Source organism: Enoplosus armatus, chromosome 14, assembly GCF_043641665.1.
Source record: "Enoplosus armatus isolate fEnoArm2 chromosome 14, fEnoArm2.hap1, whole genome shotgun sequence".
NCBI lineage: Eukaryota > Metazoa > Chordata > Actinopteri > Centrarchiformes > Enoplosidae > Enoplosus > Enoplosus armatus.
In genome coordinates, this window is record NC_092193.1 from 11,244,604 (window position 1) to 11,260,526 (window position 15,923).

General features: G+C 43.0%; 1 protein-coding gene across 2 annotated transcripts in view; it reads right to left on the reverse strand.

Annotated features, from left to right (window-relative positions):
* Window positions 1-15,923, reverse strand: part of LOC139296225 (tensin-3-like) — a 30,671-nt gene that overhangs the window by 10,945 nt on the left and 3,803 nt on the right. For both annotated transcript variants that reach the window (XM_070918580.1, XM_070918579.1), the window contains exons 2-13: window positions 12,771-12,941; window positions 12,509-12,559; window positions 12,161-12,283; window positions 11,643-11,707; window positions 10,496-10,579; window positions 9,351-9,463; window positions 8,796-8,856; window positions 8,526-8,601; window positions 8,310-8,439; window positions 7,994-8,059; window positions 6,815-6,916; window positions 1,111-2,310 (exon numbers count right to left, since the gene is read on the reverse strand). In XM_070918580.1, coding sequence (XP_070774681.1) covers window positions 1,111-2,310; window positions 6,815-6,916; window positions 7,994-8,059; window positions 8,310-8,439; window positions 8,526-8,601; window positions 8,796-8,856; window positions 9,351-9,463; window positions 10,496-10,579; window positions 11,643-11,707; window positions 12,161-12,283; window positions 12,509-12,559; window positions 12,771-12,920 — 2,221 coding nt within the window. In that variant the 5' untranslated portion in view covers window positions 12,921-12,941. The remainder of the gene's footprint in view (window positions 1-1,110; window positions 2,311-6,814; window positions 6,917-7,993; window positions 8,060-8,309; window positions 8,440-8,525; window positions 8,602-8,795; window positions 8,857-9,350; window positions 9,464-10,495; window positions 10,580-11,642; window positions 11,708-12,160; window positions 12,284-12,508; window positions 12,560-12,770; window positions 12,942-15,923) is intronic.

Below are 15,923 nucleotides of genomic sequence, written 5' to 3' on the forward strand. Positions count from 1 at the left end.
TTCCTCTGCCTCACTGGTTTTCAGCTTAAGAAATCCTTGCAGTGCCATTGCTACAGCTATAGATACTCGTGTCAATAGTACCTAACTTGATAACGTGTAAGGACGAGCCAAATCTGATGTAAAAAAGTTCTAATCTTTGTAGCATGGCAAAGAGATCACTTGATGAACTACAAAAAGTTGCTAGGTTTTTCCAGTTATGTTTATCATCACTGTAGGCCTGCAGGGGACACAAACTTAAGATATATGGATGGATTTTGTGATCTTTTTATGGCTTGTTGGTAGAAGTAGGCATACAGTTACTGAGGCACATTCTGTGAATTTGTTTGCAGTGTTTTAAGATTATAGACTGCATCCTTGAATGTGGCCCCGGGATCAGTTTCAACACGAACAAAGTGGAAATAACTTTGGTGGATATCTACCGTCGATATCAGAGTCATTAGGTTGCATAACTTCTGTCTGCACAACAAACCTACCAACAACAATCGAGAGGAGACATTTGAAGATAAGAGTAACATATCATTGATGAGAAAAGAGTCTGGACAGATGGGAGCGTGATGAACATATTACAATGAGCAAAACATCTGTCGGAGATGACTAAGATTAAATGAAAGAAATGGTGTGTGTGTGTGTGTGTTTTACGTAATGCTTAAAACTTAGAAAAGGACTTTGATTTTGTAAATATCTGTATTCCTCAGTGTGCAATCTCTATAATCAAACACAGAGACGGCAATGTTCAGAAAGGTCGATAACAGCTGCTCTCCCTCTCTTCATGTACCCTACTGATCCTCTCGTCAGATAGCTATCCAGACAAGTCTGGACGGCGCTCTTTCCTCAGAAACATACTGAAAACATCTGAAAACCTGGCAAGAACCCTGCTATTTCTGCCACTAAAACACGCCAGGTGGGAGAGGGAGAGGAGGTGTGCTTTGTTCAGTTAACTCTGCAGTGAAGGAGAAGAAAAGCTGTGGGAGAGGAACTGCTCTGTCTTAAAATATTCCAAGCATATTCACTGATTTCATAATGACTGTCGCACATTTCTTTTCACTACCACACTTCCAGACCACACCACATCATCATCACCACCACACCCAGACTGTCCGACTAGCTTACCTGTTGTCTGCTGTGTGTTTTTCAGGGTTGCTGCGTTATTATCGTTGAATCTGAGATCGATGCCGTTTGAGCATTTGGAGACTGAGCCGTTCACGTGCGTGCCGCCGTTCCTCTTCATGGAGCTGTTGTGGCTCGACACCGGCACAAATGTGGGGTCCAGGTCCATGATCAGCTGGTTGAGCTGGTCGATGGAGTTGTCAATGTCCAGCGTTAGAGATTTGAACTCCTCGTCGCGTTTGTTGTTGTTGTTATTGTTTATGGTTGTCTGCTCCTTGTGTGGCGCTGCGCTTCTCAGAGCGTCTGTCGTCATGTCCCTAATAGGGCCCTGTGGCTCAGTGGGTAGGCCTGCTTTGGGTGAACTGCTCCCTTGCTTGTTCCCTGGGTATCTCTCTGTATCGTTTCCATCCTCTGGCATGTAGATAAACTGTTGTGCAGCAACCATCTGCTGCTGGCGAACCCAGGACTGTGTGGAGTAGCTTCCCTGTCTGTAGACATGCTGCTTGGGCATGGAGGCACTGCTGGGATTAGAGGAGGCCACAGAGTTGCTCCTGGGGCTCAGGCACCCCCTTCTAGCCTCAACATAGGTTCTCTCATACTCCTCCATGGGAGGGGGTGCAGGGTGGTGGAGGTGGTGCTGGCTTTGGCTTTGCTGCTCCTCTCCTCCTGGACTCCCAAAACCATCTGACAGCAGGGAGTTCTGGCTGCTCTTGTGGCAGGAGGACGACAAGGTCCCTAAGCTGTCCACACTGTGCAGATCATGACCTGTAATGACCTCATCATCCAGGATGTCCGTTTCCCTCTCTCGGGGTCTGGGGTCTCCGTTGATGTGCACTTGCGCTGGGACTATCTGCTGGATGCTCACTCTGGGGCCTTGATCGTTCATCTCTACCAGTGAGGGGTCCTCAAGGCCAAAGCCACTTAAAAGGCGCTTCAGCTGGACCTTTTCCTGCTGGCTGGGGCCCTGGTTAGGCTTGATGGTGGTGGTGGTGGTGGTGGTGGAGGTGACAGGTGCGGGTCTGTCTGCCCACAGAGAAGTGCTAGACAGGCCAGAGTCGCTGCTGACAGAGAGGGCGTGGTCGCTGTGGTCAGGGCTGGAGGTGGCGGAGGTCGTGCGGGCCCCTCTGCCCAGCGTGGCCTCTCCTCCGGCGGGGCTCCTCTTGTTGGCTGCTTTGTCCTGGGTTAGGCCTTGAGAACGTGGCGCTGCAAAATAGAAGAGATGCAGCGCTTCATACAGTCAGCTGGTATGGGCACACGAACACACAGAGACACACAAACAGCAGAGACTCACGCGGACAAACACACAACAGCACAAAACCACAGAACAAAACAAGACTCTTGTTAACATGCACAGTCATGTCATCCCACAAACTCCATCATTCAGAATCTGTTATTGACAAAGCTCAACACTTACAGTCACCGCCCTCACCTGACAAAGACAATATTCGAGACAATATAGATCAAACGACTACAAATACCTAACACATTAATACACTGACAGAGAAAAACATGTTACTGAAGTGAGACAAATCACCTAATTAGATGTGTCAGGGAAAAACAGAATCACACAAATTATTCAAATCCCTCTGTTTGATATTCTAATCCGAGGTTACTTCAAGCAGATATTCCAATTATCAGCTCCCACCAGGCCACCAAGTGAACTGCCAAGGTGCTACTGTATGCAGTGTGTGCAGCAGACAAAGGTGTTTTCCACGTGCTCAGGTTATATAAGAGATGTAAAGTCTTCTGTGTGCCGCTACAAGAGACAGACGGCGGTGGATCTTCAGAGTCTGACCCCTGCATTCCTCACCCTCCTGTGATTAAGCCACCCTACTCCCTCTCGCCTGCCCCTTGACCCCCAGCATATGTCCAAACAACCTCCTTAATCCCCACAAGTACAAATCCCAGGAGTCAGTCATTTTGCAAGGCAGAGTCAAATCCATCACAACAGGAAAACAATATAAATCAAGTTCTGGCCTCTCCAGACTCACGCAAAATGAGGGCAGGAGAAGAAGTGCATGTGAGCAGCGTTGCCAACTTGCAGTTTCACTGTCACTCTTCCTCAACAAAAGAGAGCAGGAACATGACTCCTACGCTTCTCCCTCAGTCTGCCGCCTTAAGTACTTGCCTTTCAGTCAAACCATGACTGGAGGATCTGAATACCAGACACGCATGATAAAAGCTCCCCCTCCTCCTCTCCAAAGGTCCTGTATGTATGTAAGCCCCCCCGCCGCTCACACAAACACACTAGTTGAACCTGCATCCGGCCTTGAGAAGCCCCGGCTCAGGCCTCCATGCAGGTCAGTTCCGCCGGGAGTTTTCCAACAAATCCCTCTCGTAACATTCCTGGCAAGGTGCAAGCAGGTTTTGAGACAGATGTTTCCCCTTTCCCTCGAAACTGCCCATCTTCCTCTGTCACCTCTGTCACCCCTGTCACCGCCCGGCCCCTCTTTTCTTTTCCCTCCCCCTCATGGCCACTCATCTGTCTAAAGAGAAAAAAATCTCTTACCTTTGCCGCCACTGCCAGGTAAGCACATAAGACAATCCCAGCCTCCGGTAAAACCAAACTTGAAGAAGAGGAGAAGAGGCGATGCAGTCGCACGAGAGCAGACATGGCTTTCAACCAGCAGATAATGGTCAGGGTCAAAAATCAACAGAGTTGGAATAAGTTGGCCCTGCTTTCTTTCTCTGCTGAGAAGGTGAGAGTGTTTGCACTCCACACAAGGGGGGACCTTGAGATCTCCAAATAAGGGCAGAGGAATGTAAACAAGTGAGGCGGGGCTTAGGGTTGGAGGCGGGATGGAGGAAAGCAGTAACCCGACCTCTTGCCCTGCATTAGGGGACTACCCCACTGGGGAGAATGGGGAGAAGGGAGGGGGGGGAAGAAAGAGAGAGAGGGCGGCCCAGAGAGGATCAGAGAATGAAAACAACATTCCTGAAGCTCCAGACTTTTTCACTCTGTAAAAAGACACTTTTTAATTAAAGCAATCCTTGCCTTCTACTTGGACCTCTGGGCAATTTTCATGAAAAGCAGCAGCCAAGTTGTTTTTCTCCCACTCTTGTGTGTCATGAAATTGCATGCCTGCCGTCCTCATGTACAATATCGGCAAGAAACAGATGTGCCCTAAACTCAATTATGGGGTTCTACAATTGTTTTAAAAACTGTTTTATCTATCGGGATTACACTGACATTAACAAACCCATGAATGGTTAACCAAGTATGTTCTTAGCTTAAGAAAATCAGTCAAACCTTTTATATCTAGCATTCATCATGCTGGTTGTTGTGGTATGGTCAGTCCCTGAATAATCCACCAATTACAGTGCAGAGAGCGGCGAAAAACCAGAACTGTTCCTCAAGCTGATCTCGCATCGCAGGAGGAGGTCTGGTTGTGTATGGCTCTGCAATTACCCAACCTTCCCATTCCTTCTCAGTTACTACCATCCCGCACCTCCTGAATGCCAAAACCGTGAGTCGAAAAGCATAATGATGATCATCATCCGCCTCTTTTTCTTCCGCCCAAGCTTCTACATGCGTCTCTGACTGTGTAGACGACAGCCCTGTATCTCTTAAAATCCTGCGTACAATTTGTACAGGACATACAGAAAGCTCAGAGAGGAACAAACTATTGAGGGAAAACCCCATTACGAAAGAGTTAAATTGCATAAAACATTTTCTCACACACCCCTAGTGGTATCTTGCCATGCAATTTTATTTGCCCAAGTTTTGACATATCCATCACTCAGAATTCTTCCTCTACTTAAACATGAGGGTGAATATAAAATTTGATTAGTGATTCTGAAAACACTGAAAAACTACATTTAGTTTTTCTTGGAGTTTTGTATTCTATTGTATAATTGAGAAATTAAATGTTTGTTTATAGTTTTCATTGGAACTACATTCTACCAGATAAATAGTCCCTATTAAAACTGTTGACAGTATGGTCTGACGATTATCCAGAGTATTATGAACACCTTTTCTGGAAATAGACGTTGCATTTTTCAATATTGTGAGCCCCATAAACCAAATTCCATTCATCTTCTTTGTATTGGGGTGGAAGCTGAGAAGCAGATATCACAAAACTATCTGCATGGCTATATACCGCTAGAGATAAAATATATATATTTTGTACTTGTGTAACTGACCCTTAAAGATTGTGGAGAGGCTACACAGTGATGCCTCAGATATAACCTTGTTACCACTGCATTTAAACCCATTCATTTCTGCAGTCAGCAGTAAGCCAAGCTATACAAAGACAACAACCTTCTTTGACAGTAAACAACCTATCTGGAAAAACAATCATTTATTCAACTCTTAATTTACACGTGGGGATAAACACACAGTCTCACTGGTGATTGCAGAAAAGCCATTGAAGTAAATGAGTTTTCTTTTCACAACCTTGGCACGACAGTGCCAAACGTTTTTTAGACTTCCTCCTCCTGACCAACCTCTGAGTGACAGCCTCTCAGAGGCAAACTGACCCTGCCAGAGGACTGGTGGTAAGTAGATGTAGAATTCCAACAAAGCTCCCAGTCTTCCCTCTCAGATGTAGTGTTTACATGAGAAAACAAGGCTGTAAATATCCCACATGAATGCTTTGGAATCAAGGCAAGAGAAAAAATTGCTCCTTTGTTGATGTCCTTTGCTTTACTTTGCTTTGATGAATTCTTAAATTTGAGTGTTTTGCTCTTTCATTGCATTCCCAGAGGGGTGCAAAAATGTTTATATGGATGTGTGGGGGTATTTTAAATGAAAATAAAAAAGGCAGCTCATTTTCATCAAGCCGAACTTAGCTTATAAAAACACTCAATGAATACTGGGAAAGGGTGGATCTGTGTTTTAATGCTACCACCACGTCGCTCTATTCTGGGAGGTTGTTGTGAATTCTGTGGTTGAGTGGAGAGCAACAACCGCAGCTAGGACAGGACGCCCCGACAGGGTGGCTCTGAGAGGGAGTCTGTGTGTGTGTGTGTGTGTGTGTGTGTGTGTGTGTGTGTGTGTGTGTGTGTGCAGGCACTAGTGAGAGTGTGTACGTGTGTGTGCGAGTGTGCATGTGTGGGATGGTTAAAGCTATTCATTTGATGAAACAACAAAATAGAAACCTCTTGAGAACTAGCTGCTCTTCCTCTGAACTCAGCATTCCCTACATACAACAACTTCCCTCCCTATCCTTCACTCGGGAACAACATTGTTTGTCATGCCCAACATACTCCAACCTTAAGTTAAATTTTAGCTTTCATTTCCTTCCCTCGCCGTAATAGAAGTCTGGTTTCCACAGAGCCTGTCTGCCTGGGATTTAAGTCCTCCTCATGAGTAATAACTCCTGTTAGCAATGACTGAAGCATAAACCATGCTAGTGGTTACTGTGCGTGCATGTTAATGCAATCACACTGCAGTCCCTCAAAAACATGGAGCACAGGATCTGTCACACTGTGTTAATTCCCTGAGAGAAAAAGAGAGTTTGTGTGTGTGTGTGTGTGTTTGTGTAAGTGAGAAACAGTGGCAACACACTAAATATCAGAAAAGTAGCAAGAAAAAGGGTGAAACTTCATTTAATGCCTAAATCACACCCTATGCATACTTCTTCCATTCATAAAACAGCCACTGATATTTTCAGATAGAGTCTGATTCATTAGGCAGACCTTGGCACTGTTATGACAAAGTAATCTTGTGAATCATGTGGTGAGTAATGCAGTGTAGTAACAGTACCTTCACCATCACAGATGTTCTGGTAGGAGTCCCAGCGGATTAGAGGATCTGCTGTGTTGTAGTCCACAATAACATCCGCCCCATTCTGCCACCTGTCGGCACCTGGACCCAAAAATAACATTATTGTGGTTACTGTATCTAGGTGTTTTTTTCCTGTACAACACAGGGAGTGGCACAAAATACTATTCATCATTATGTTATTGTAACGTCAGAACAGAAAGATTTGACTTGGCAGGGCATTTTTGTGGGCAATATTTTGTTATCATCAGCTTTTGGTGGAACTGAATCACTATCATATGACTATCATTCACATAACCCAGTCCTGAAGAGATTTATTATCGAAATATCTTACTTCGCTAACAAAAAAACAATGAAAAAATAAAATGTTTCTGTGTTTCCCTCATATTTTTACTAGATTTGTCAGCCAGCAGACAGTTAGCTTAGCACAAAGACTGAAATCAAGGGGAAACAGACTCTGTCCAAAGGTAAAAAAAAGATATATATATATATATATATATATATATATTTTTTTTTTTTTCTTTTTAATGTGTGTGTTTTACCCTGCTTCCAATCTGTGAGCTGTGATAACTTCAGCTAACTGTTTCCTGGCTGTAGCTTCATATTTACCGTACAGACTTCAGAGTAATATCGAGCTTTTCTCTCGGCAAGAAAGCAAATATGCATATTTCCCAATTACTCCTTTAAAAATATCATATAATCTCATATCAAGTCCAAACAAGTTTTATTCAAGGCTTTACTTTCCTCCCTGATGCTGCAGATTGAAATCATATCTACATCATGTTGTTGGGAAACAACAACGACTGATCATCACATGCCCAAAAAAAGAATTTTGTCTCATCCTAGCCAAAAATATTTAAACTATGCTATGCTACAGAAATCGAGCAAACACCAACACATAGTACAATGGACACACAAACCCACACAACGTAGTTTCACTTCTGTGAGGCTCTGGAGCAGCACACGCTGTGCTTCTTTACCTCTCTGTCAGCACACACTTCACACTACATTTCCTCTCTGCAGCATTCCACATCCCCTCTCACCAGGGGACAGAGGGGGAGGAACAGAAAAATGGAGAAAGCTCTGTGAGTCTGCTTTTCCAACTACCTCTCCCTGTCGCTACTTTTGAAAAAAAGAGAAAAAAAAGAATTAGCAATCTACCTGGGATCTTCTCTGGTCCCTCAGAGAACACCAGCTCCACTTTACCATAATCTGGAAATCTGGGATCTGGAATGTAAACACACAGGAATGCCATTAGTGAGGCCATTCAGAAATGGAAAGATGAATGGCGTTGTCTGCGAATAGGATTCTCTCAGTACAAGTAACATGTTTGGGAAAACAAGATTACTGGTCTCAAAGTGCCAACTCTAAATTAAGTCCAGACTGAGCCCTGCAGATGCTGCGTGGAGCAGAGGAGCTTCCGTAAACTAGCGGCGGCACGTTGAGACCTGTTCTCAGGTTTTTTTTTTAGATCTACCTTTGTTAGCAGTCTCCATGTCCTCTTTTTCAAACATCAGGTTGTAGCCCTGCACTGCTCCCGTGTGGAACTGTAGCCGGAAAATAACTTCACGCTCGGAAGTTACGTCACTCTTGTTATAGCATTTAATCTACAAAATAACATACAAAATATTACGATTACTACAATAAATACTGATGTCAGACACTCTGAAAAGCGTCTTGTTTTGTTTCCTACCATGATGTCTCCTTTTAGAAGCTGGGCCGGCTCCAGGGTGATGCATACTCGGTCTCTGTGGCCTGGACCAATGTGACTGAAACAAAAACAACGAAGAAGTCAAAGTGAGCCAGAGTTTGGAGGCAATCACAGATATTTACAGAAAGCAGTAACTCAGAATTAATATTCAACATTGTTCTAAGTAAAACAGAAAATTGCTTTGATGTGTTCCAGAATACTTTGAAATAAACAGTAATGTTAAAATTATTGTACCATGTGAAAGCTACCTACTAGATTCCAGATGAATACACTGCTTGCATTCCCTGGTAAACCTTGATGTACGGACGACATACTGACAAGGAAAAAAAAAAAAGAGATATTGTCAAATAAATAATAGTTACATTGATGACATGAACTTAAGTAGGCTGTTGGGTAAGATATTCACTAGTGGCTTCTCAGACTGTTTTGCTCACAGCTGTGATAAGCTGCGGTTCTGAGAAAGGGATTTCGGCTCCACGATGTGACGAAGTCCTCTGTTGTTTCAGTGAAATTAGTGAAAACAGCAATTTACATGCAAACATGGGTGTGAATTCCCATGGGTTTACTGGGAGCCCATAAAGAAGTTTGTCTCTTCAGTTCTGTTTATGCAAGTGCTTCTATCTGTCTGAGCACGCATGTGTGTTGGAAAAACAGAAAGATATAAAGTACAGATAAGTCTCCATCTTGTTTACTGCTCCAGCTCTGATGTGGTTGTGTCTGGATTCTTTTACACTTTCATGGGAGCAGCAACTGTCTTTTTATTGGGAGTTGCAGTTGTGTGTAGTGGGTAAACAATATGAGTTTAACCTCCGGTGGCGTCGAAGTTTGGTATCCCGTGAAGGATGATGCAGTGCAGGAACAAGGGTGAGGCATTGATCTTCATAGATCCACTTAGAAGACTGTTGAGGATCCAAACATACCTGATATGAAAGCACAGAGGGGGGTGTAAATAATATGCAGGACTACTGAATTGCATTGAATATGAACAGTATTGAATGTGAAGCTAGGCGGCAGCCGGTTAGCTTAGCTTAGCACAAAGACTGGAAACGGGGGGGGGGGGCAGCTTGCATGGCTCTGGCCAAAGGTAACAAAATCCTCCTTCCAGCACATCTAAAGCTGACTAATTAACAAGTTATATGGCATTTGTTTAATCTGTACAAGAACCTAAGTGTAAAATCAACACTTTGTGGTTTTACAGGGGTTTATGTGCCGGACAGTTTCTTGGCTGGTAGTAGTGACTTCCTGGAGTCTCCGCTGGTTGCCTGGCAATTTCATGGATTTGACAAGACTCCAGGACACAAGATATAACATGTTAATTAGTGAGCTTTAGAGGTGCTGGTAAGTGGATTTGGTTGCCTTTGGAAAAACTAGCTGATCCCCCATTTTCCAGCATTTATGCTAAGCTAAGATAAGCTAAGCTAAGGGACTGGCTGTATTGTACTGCTCCATATTGAATGTACAGACAGGAGAGTGGTATTGCTCTTCTCATCTAACTCTCAGCAAGAAAGCAAACAAGCATATTTCCCAAAATGTCAAACTTTTCCTTTAAGATAGTTTCATTTAACATTTGAACATTAAGTTTGGCTTCTTTTGTTAAATGAAAAAAAAGATGTTGCAGAAAAACATGTTTTTATTCCTCACAGTAAAGCATCCAAAAAAGTATCACGTTGGTTGGCCATACTAATATAGGCTCAAATTGCCTAAGATCCATCAGTGTGAGCGATGATGATTCACAGTGATACACAGGATTACACCAGATCACCATGGGGTCCCATTCTCATTACAATGATCAACAATGATGGGTTTTTCAGTGTGAACAAAAAAAATCAACAAATAGCACCAGGACATGCTAAGTTTTGTATTGAATCAGGTGGATCGGGGACAGGAATGTGTTTGGATGAGGGTCAACAAAGAACCATTCAAACAGGGCGTGCTTAAGTTTTGGGTCTTACCGTTTCTGTGAAGGTGTCATCAGAGCTGAGACCTTATCATCATAGTATTTCCTCATCGCAAAGCGGTCCAATGCCTGATCAGCACTTTGAGGCAGACAGAGAGATACATTAAACACTTTAAGGTAATTACGACTCGAGAGAGAGATTACACTATGCTGCTCTATAATTGAATGGTGTTAACCCTAACTTAAATTAGGAAAACACACACACACACACGCATACACACGCATAATGGACAAGAGTGAAAGTAACCAGAGAGAAGGGATTCCAGCAGAGAGGAAGAGAATGCCAGCCTTAAGTAAACATGGAGGGGGAGAGGAGGACAGAGAGAGGCCAGAGTGTGTGCACAGCTCTGCTATTCAGACAGACCTAAAACCAACAGGCGCTGGAGCCTTTTCACCACAGCTCTGTTTCTCTGTCGCCGGCCCTCTGCCCCCCCCCCCCCCATGAATCTATTCCATTGTAAATCTGCCTCATTGTTTTCCTATCTCTTCCTCTAGCTCTTTTTGCCCTCTGTCTTTCACATTTTACCGACCTGGTCTTCCTCAGCGGGACACAAACACTGAAGGAAGAAGAGGTTAACTAAATCGAAGGTCAATGTGTGCTCATGCCACGACTGCTGTGTGCAGAAAGGATCTACATAGTGGAAGAACACCAGGCCGTCTTTCCTAATGTTTACTGCGTTTCTTTACTTAGGGCTTAGTATTTGAATGGCTAACAATGGTTAAAAAAATTAGAATTGTTTTTCTTCGTGATGAATAGATTTCATGAAACTGACACTGTGGCCAGAAGCTATTACAGTAACTAACATATTTCCGAGTTGATTCATGCAATTCAATATGGGGTGATTCATGGCTGAAATAGTGTGGTTTGCCTTTGAATTTGAAAGAAAAGACGTTTCTTTGACTCACTTTCTGAATCACCTTGACCGTAAATTAAAAGGAGGTAAATAAGACAGCTGCGGTGAAGCAGTGACATTGCTCGTGGTCTACGGAGTGAGCCTTCATGAACGTGGGTTGTTGTTGATATCCTTCGCTGCCTACGGTGAGTGGGGGGCACTCATGTCATGATAAAGCCTAACTTCAGAGCAAACAACAACATTTAAATTAACATAACACGAAAAAATGTGACACACAGTCATGGTTACCTGGCTGATATGTCGGTGAAATGCACAAAGGATGAAATGATGACACCGATTCGACCCTTGCCGCCCTAAAGAAACAAGAGAGGACGGGAGATGATTCACTACACACGCAGCGCTTGCGGTTTTACTCCCTAAATACTTATTTTCTCAACCATCCTCCTACTATGACTGATGGGAGAGTTAGAACAGTATTGGTTACTTCACATGACAAATCTGTATTTCTTTTGTCTCCGTTATCGCTGGTTTGAAGTGGGAACGGCAAATTTAGAGAAAGGTGATGTCACATATTTCCGTGCACCAGTCAGGGTTTAGCGACTTTTGAATCAGAATATGATATAATATATATGACAGTTTTTACTTTGAATGTTGCTTATTTAGTCATGAACATTTCATGTAACAAAGAAATACTTAAGATACTCAAGAAGCCAAGCTTTCAGGAGTTTTAACAAAAAAGGACTTCAGAAATGAAAGAAAAAATAATCACAACTACAGCTGCTACAACGCAACCTGCAGATGCTCACCCTGCAGTGTATGACCGCCACATGAAGAGGGTCAGCATTGAGCCAGCTCTCCATGGCCTTACAGATGGTGCAGATCTTATCCAGAGGTGGAGCATGCATGTCCGGCCAGCCAGTATCCAGGGTCTGAAAACACATCACTCACTGTAAACAGACACAGCAGCACTCCCTATGCACTACCAATCAATACTGTACTGTCCACTTTAGTTGGTTAGACACAGCTGATCAAAGAGGATGAACAGAGATCTCATTGATTTTGCCACTGAATGCTATACTGATATACTCATCCTGCTTGGATTTTATAAACTTGTGCTTATTTTATGAAGGTGACACAGTGTCACGTAAACTTACCTTGGGATTCATTTTAGTGAGATCGTGTCTTTTCTCGGACAGGTTGATAATCTGAAGAGAACATAACGACAAAGCCCAAGACTTTAATGATTCTGCTGTAACACTGATGAAGATGAGAAAAGATGACCTATGCACTCTGAGATCAATACTCTCATGTCAATATCCCATGAAAGCCCCCGACATCAATACTGCTTGCACTTTGACACTTGACTTCAGTTCATCTCAAGGTGAGACAGCGAGCGACACATGGGCGAGCACTGACCAGGTAATTATCTGCATGCTTGGACTTGAGCATTCGTGTGACATCCTTCAGGTTGTGAGAGTAGACCTCCTCTGAGCACCCGCGGGGGAAGGACACAGCGATGATGCGCTCTGTGATGTACGTCAGGTCGAGTTCATATCCCTCCTCCATCCTGAATCTTGACTTGACTTCCTGTTAAAAATAACGAGACAGCCCTTCAATTACCTCACACCCTTTCCGCTTTAAGCAGGTGACTTTGCTCAAGTCAATATTTGATGGTCAAAGTCCTCAGTCTTAGTCATTGTGTCCAAGTTTCCCGCAGATATCTTTAGAGAATGATCTCAATTCCAGATTGTACGACAGAGGCTGTCTTGTTTGCACAGAAACGGTCAACAGTGCGTGTCACAAATACAGTACAGGTTGAACCGACACAACACATCAAGGGCTTCTTAACATGTGAGAAATGATTGCCACTTATCTACTGCTGCAAAAAGAGATACAGTGCAGTGGTATCAAAAGATTGAACACCAGCAATCCAGTCAGTCGGAGCAACAATGACAAAGACAAAACAAACTTTCAAAGAACTCCGGTTGAAACCAGTTGCTGTAAATCCCTGAGTGATGGCGTGTCCCTGTGACCTCATGGCCATGCACTTCCTGCAGTGGTGGTCCACAGAGAGCCCGTCTCACCCCACCACATCCACATCCCTCATTCTCTTATCTAGTCATCTCTGTATGCTCTGTGCTGGTTGTCGGCCTGAGAATAGCAAAGTGTTGCCTGCTATCACTAGTGCTGACACTATTAGTCGATTAATCAATAAGTCAACTGACAACTAATTTGTTTTTTATCAAACATGAACATTTGCTGTTTCCAGCTCATTAATTGCGAGGATTGCTGCTTCTTTCAGTTTTTTTTATATGATTTTCAAATGAATATAGTATACAGTGTTTATTTCCTATTTTTTTCTTCATGTCAGACATCGGTTGATGAACTGTGAAGGACTTTATATTCTTCATATGGGTGCAACTAACAATTGTCTTCATTATTGAATGATCTGCAGATTATTTTGTAGTGAATCACAATGTCCACCACAATGTCCCAGAACCCAAAGTCATTGCTGTTTTTTTGTCTGACCAACCAACAGTCAAAAACTGAAAGATATTCAGTTTACAATATTGTAAAAGCAAATTCTCACATTTGAGAAGCTGGAAACACCAAATATACGTACATGATTAACAGGTTATCAAAATAGTTTCATTTCATTTTCTGTCGATCAATTAATCGACTAACCATTTCAGCTGTAGTTCTGTCTCTGACAAAATCTGATATATTGTATATCATATTACAATATTGTCAATAAAGCAAACCAAACCAAATGCTACGTTTTGACTGAGGCAGAATCAAGTTCTATATCGATGACTTTAAAAAAAGAACTGATCTATATTCATGTGGAGCGTTTTTAAGAGATAACTGATCAATAGAGCCTGATAAATGTTTCAGATTTCACACAAACACAAGCGCACACTCGCACACACAGAAACACATTCCTAAAGCTGCCAAAGATATCACCTTCCTTCTTTAATGACTCCAATTGTTTGTTGTGATTAAAACGATCCACAGTCAAGAATGTGTCAGTCAATTAAGTCTGCAATGACTGCAGGCTACAGCCCAACACTTTGAAGGGGGCCAAAGAGGGAGCCATAAACCAGGGACAGCGTGGCCACGGCTTAAACCAACCCTCGGAGCGGAATGAAAGAGGCCATGTGTATGAAGAGGTCATCGCTCAGGGAAACAGGGCTGGGTGTTTTGTGAGTGTGTGTGTGTGTGTGTGTGTGTGTTGGTGGAGGTGGTGGGAGCAGGGGGGGGGGTCCTCTGGGATTGTTGGAACTAATGGCGGGGTTAGTCTATTTCCCCTGAGACTCTGAGGGAAAACTGTTGACTAATGGGAAATTAATGAACAGGTCGGCCAGTACTTAGGCTCTGTGTATCTCCAGGGCAGGGGCATGGGAAGAAGGCTTAGTAATGTTTTGGAAGTGTCAAAGTGCTGAGCTAACTGGAGATGGGAAGGATATCTAACCAACACTTAACCTCCATGTGACCCAGGAGTGTGAAAACATGTTACTTAATTGATTTGGTGCTGCAGTCATGAGTGAAAAGATCTGTTTTAAAGGACGTTTAAAAAGTTTTACATTTTGGGAAACGCTTATTCACTTTCTAGCAGAGAGTTAGGTGAATAGATTGATAGCACTCTCATGTATGTATGGTAAAAATCAAGCATTATTGCCAGTAGCCGGTTAGCTTAGCTAATCTTACCATAGAGACTGGAAACGGGGAAACAGCTTGGCTCTGTCAACAGGTAACAAAATCTGCCTGCAAGCACAAGCTCACTAATTAACACATTATAACTCATGTTTAATACATAAGACAAAGAGTAAAAATGACACGTTGTGGTTTTACAGGGGATTATGAGCTGGACTCACTGTCTTAGCCGGGCGCAGTAACTTCCTACTTGCTTCCGAGTATATATAGTATATACCCCCGACTAAAACCACACTGTGTTGGTTTTTTACACTTTTGTCGTTGGACGTGCTGGTAGGCGGATTTTGTTACCTTTGGACCTAGCTCTTCCCCCGTCTCCAGTCTTTATGCTAAGCTAAGCTAACCAGCTGTTGGCAGTAGCTTCATATTTAACAAAAAGACATGAGTGGTATCAATCTTCTCATCTAACTCTCAGAAAGAGGGCAAATAAGTGTATTTTTCAAAAAGACAAACTATTAAAAAAAACAGGTTAAATAACTAATTTCAAGGTAACTAAACAAAGGTAAGTAAAGGTTCCAACCACCTAAATTACAACCTATAAAAATGCACAAGAGTAGCTAATATATCACATTATAAAATCAAACATAAAACCTCCAAATATCAGCTTTGACGCTTATTAATTTCACATGAATTATTCACGAGCAACAGACATCCTCTTCCTACTAGACCTCTCACTTCTCCCACTCATCATTCAAGCTAACATGAGCGACTTGCCCCAGCACGCACTAAAAGATAATTGGTCTTTAATTTGCACTGACTGCTTTTGTTCCTGGTTTGAGGCGCAGCATTAGCTCACAAAGGCAGAATAAGCAGTGCCAAGGAACTCAAATCCCGAGCCCACCCATGGCACTGCGA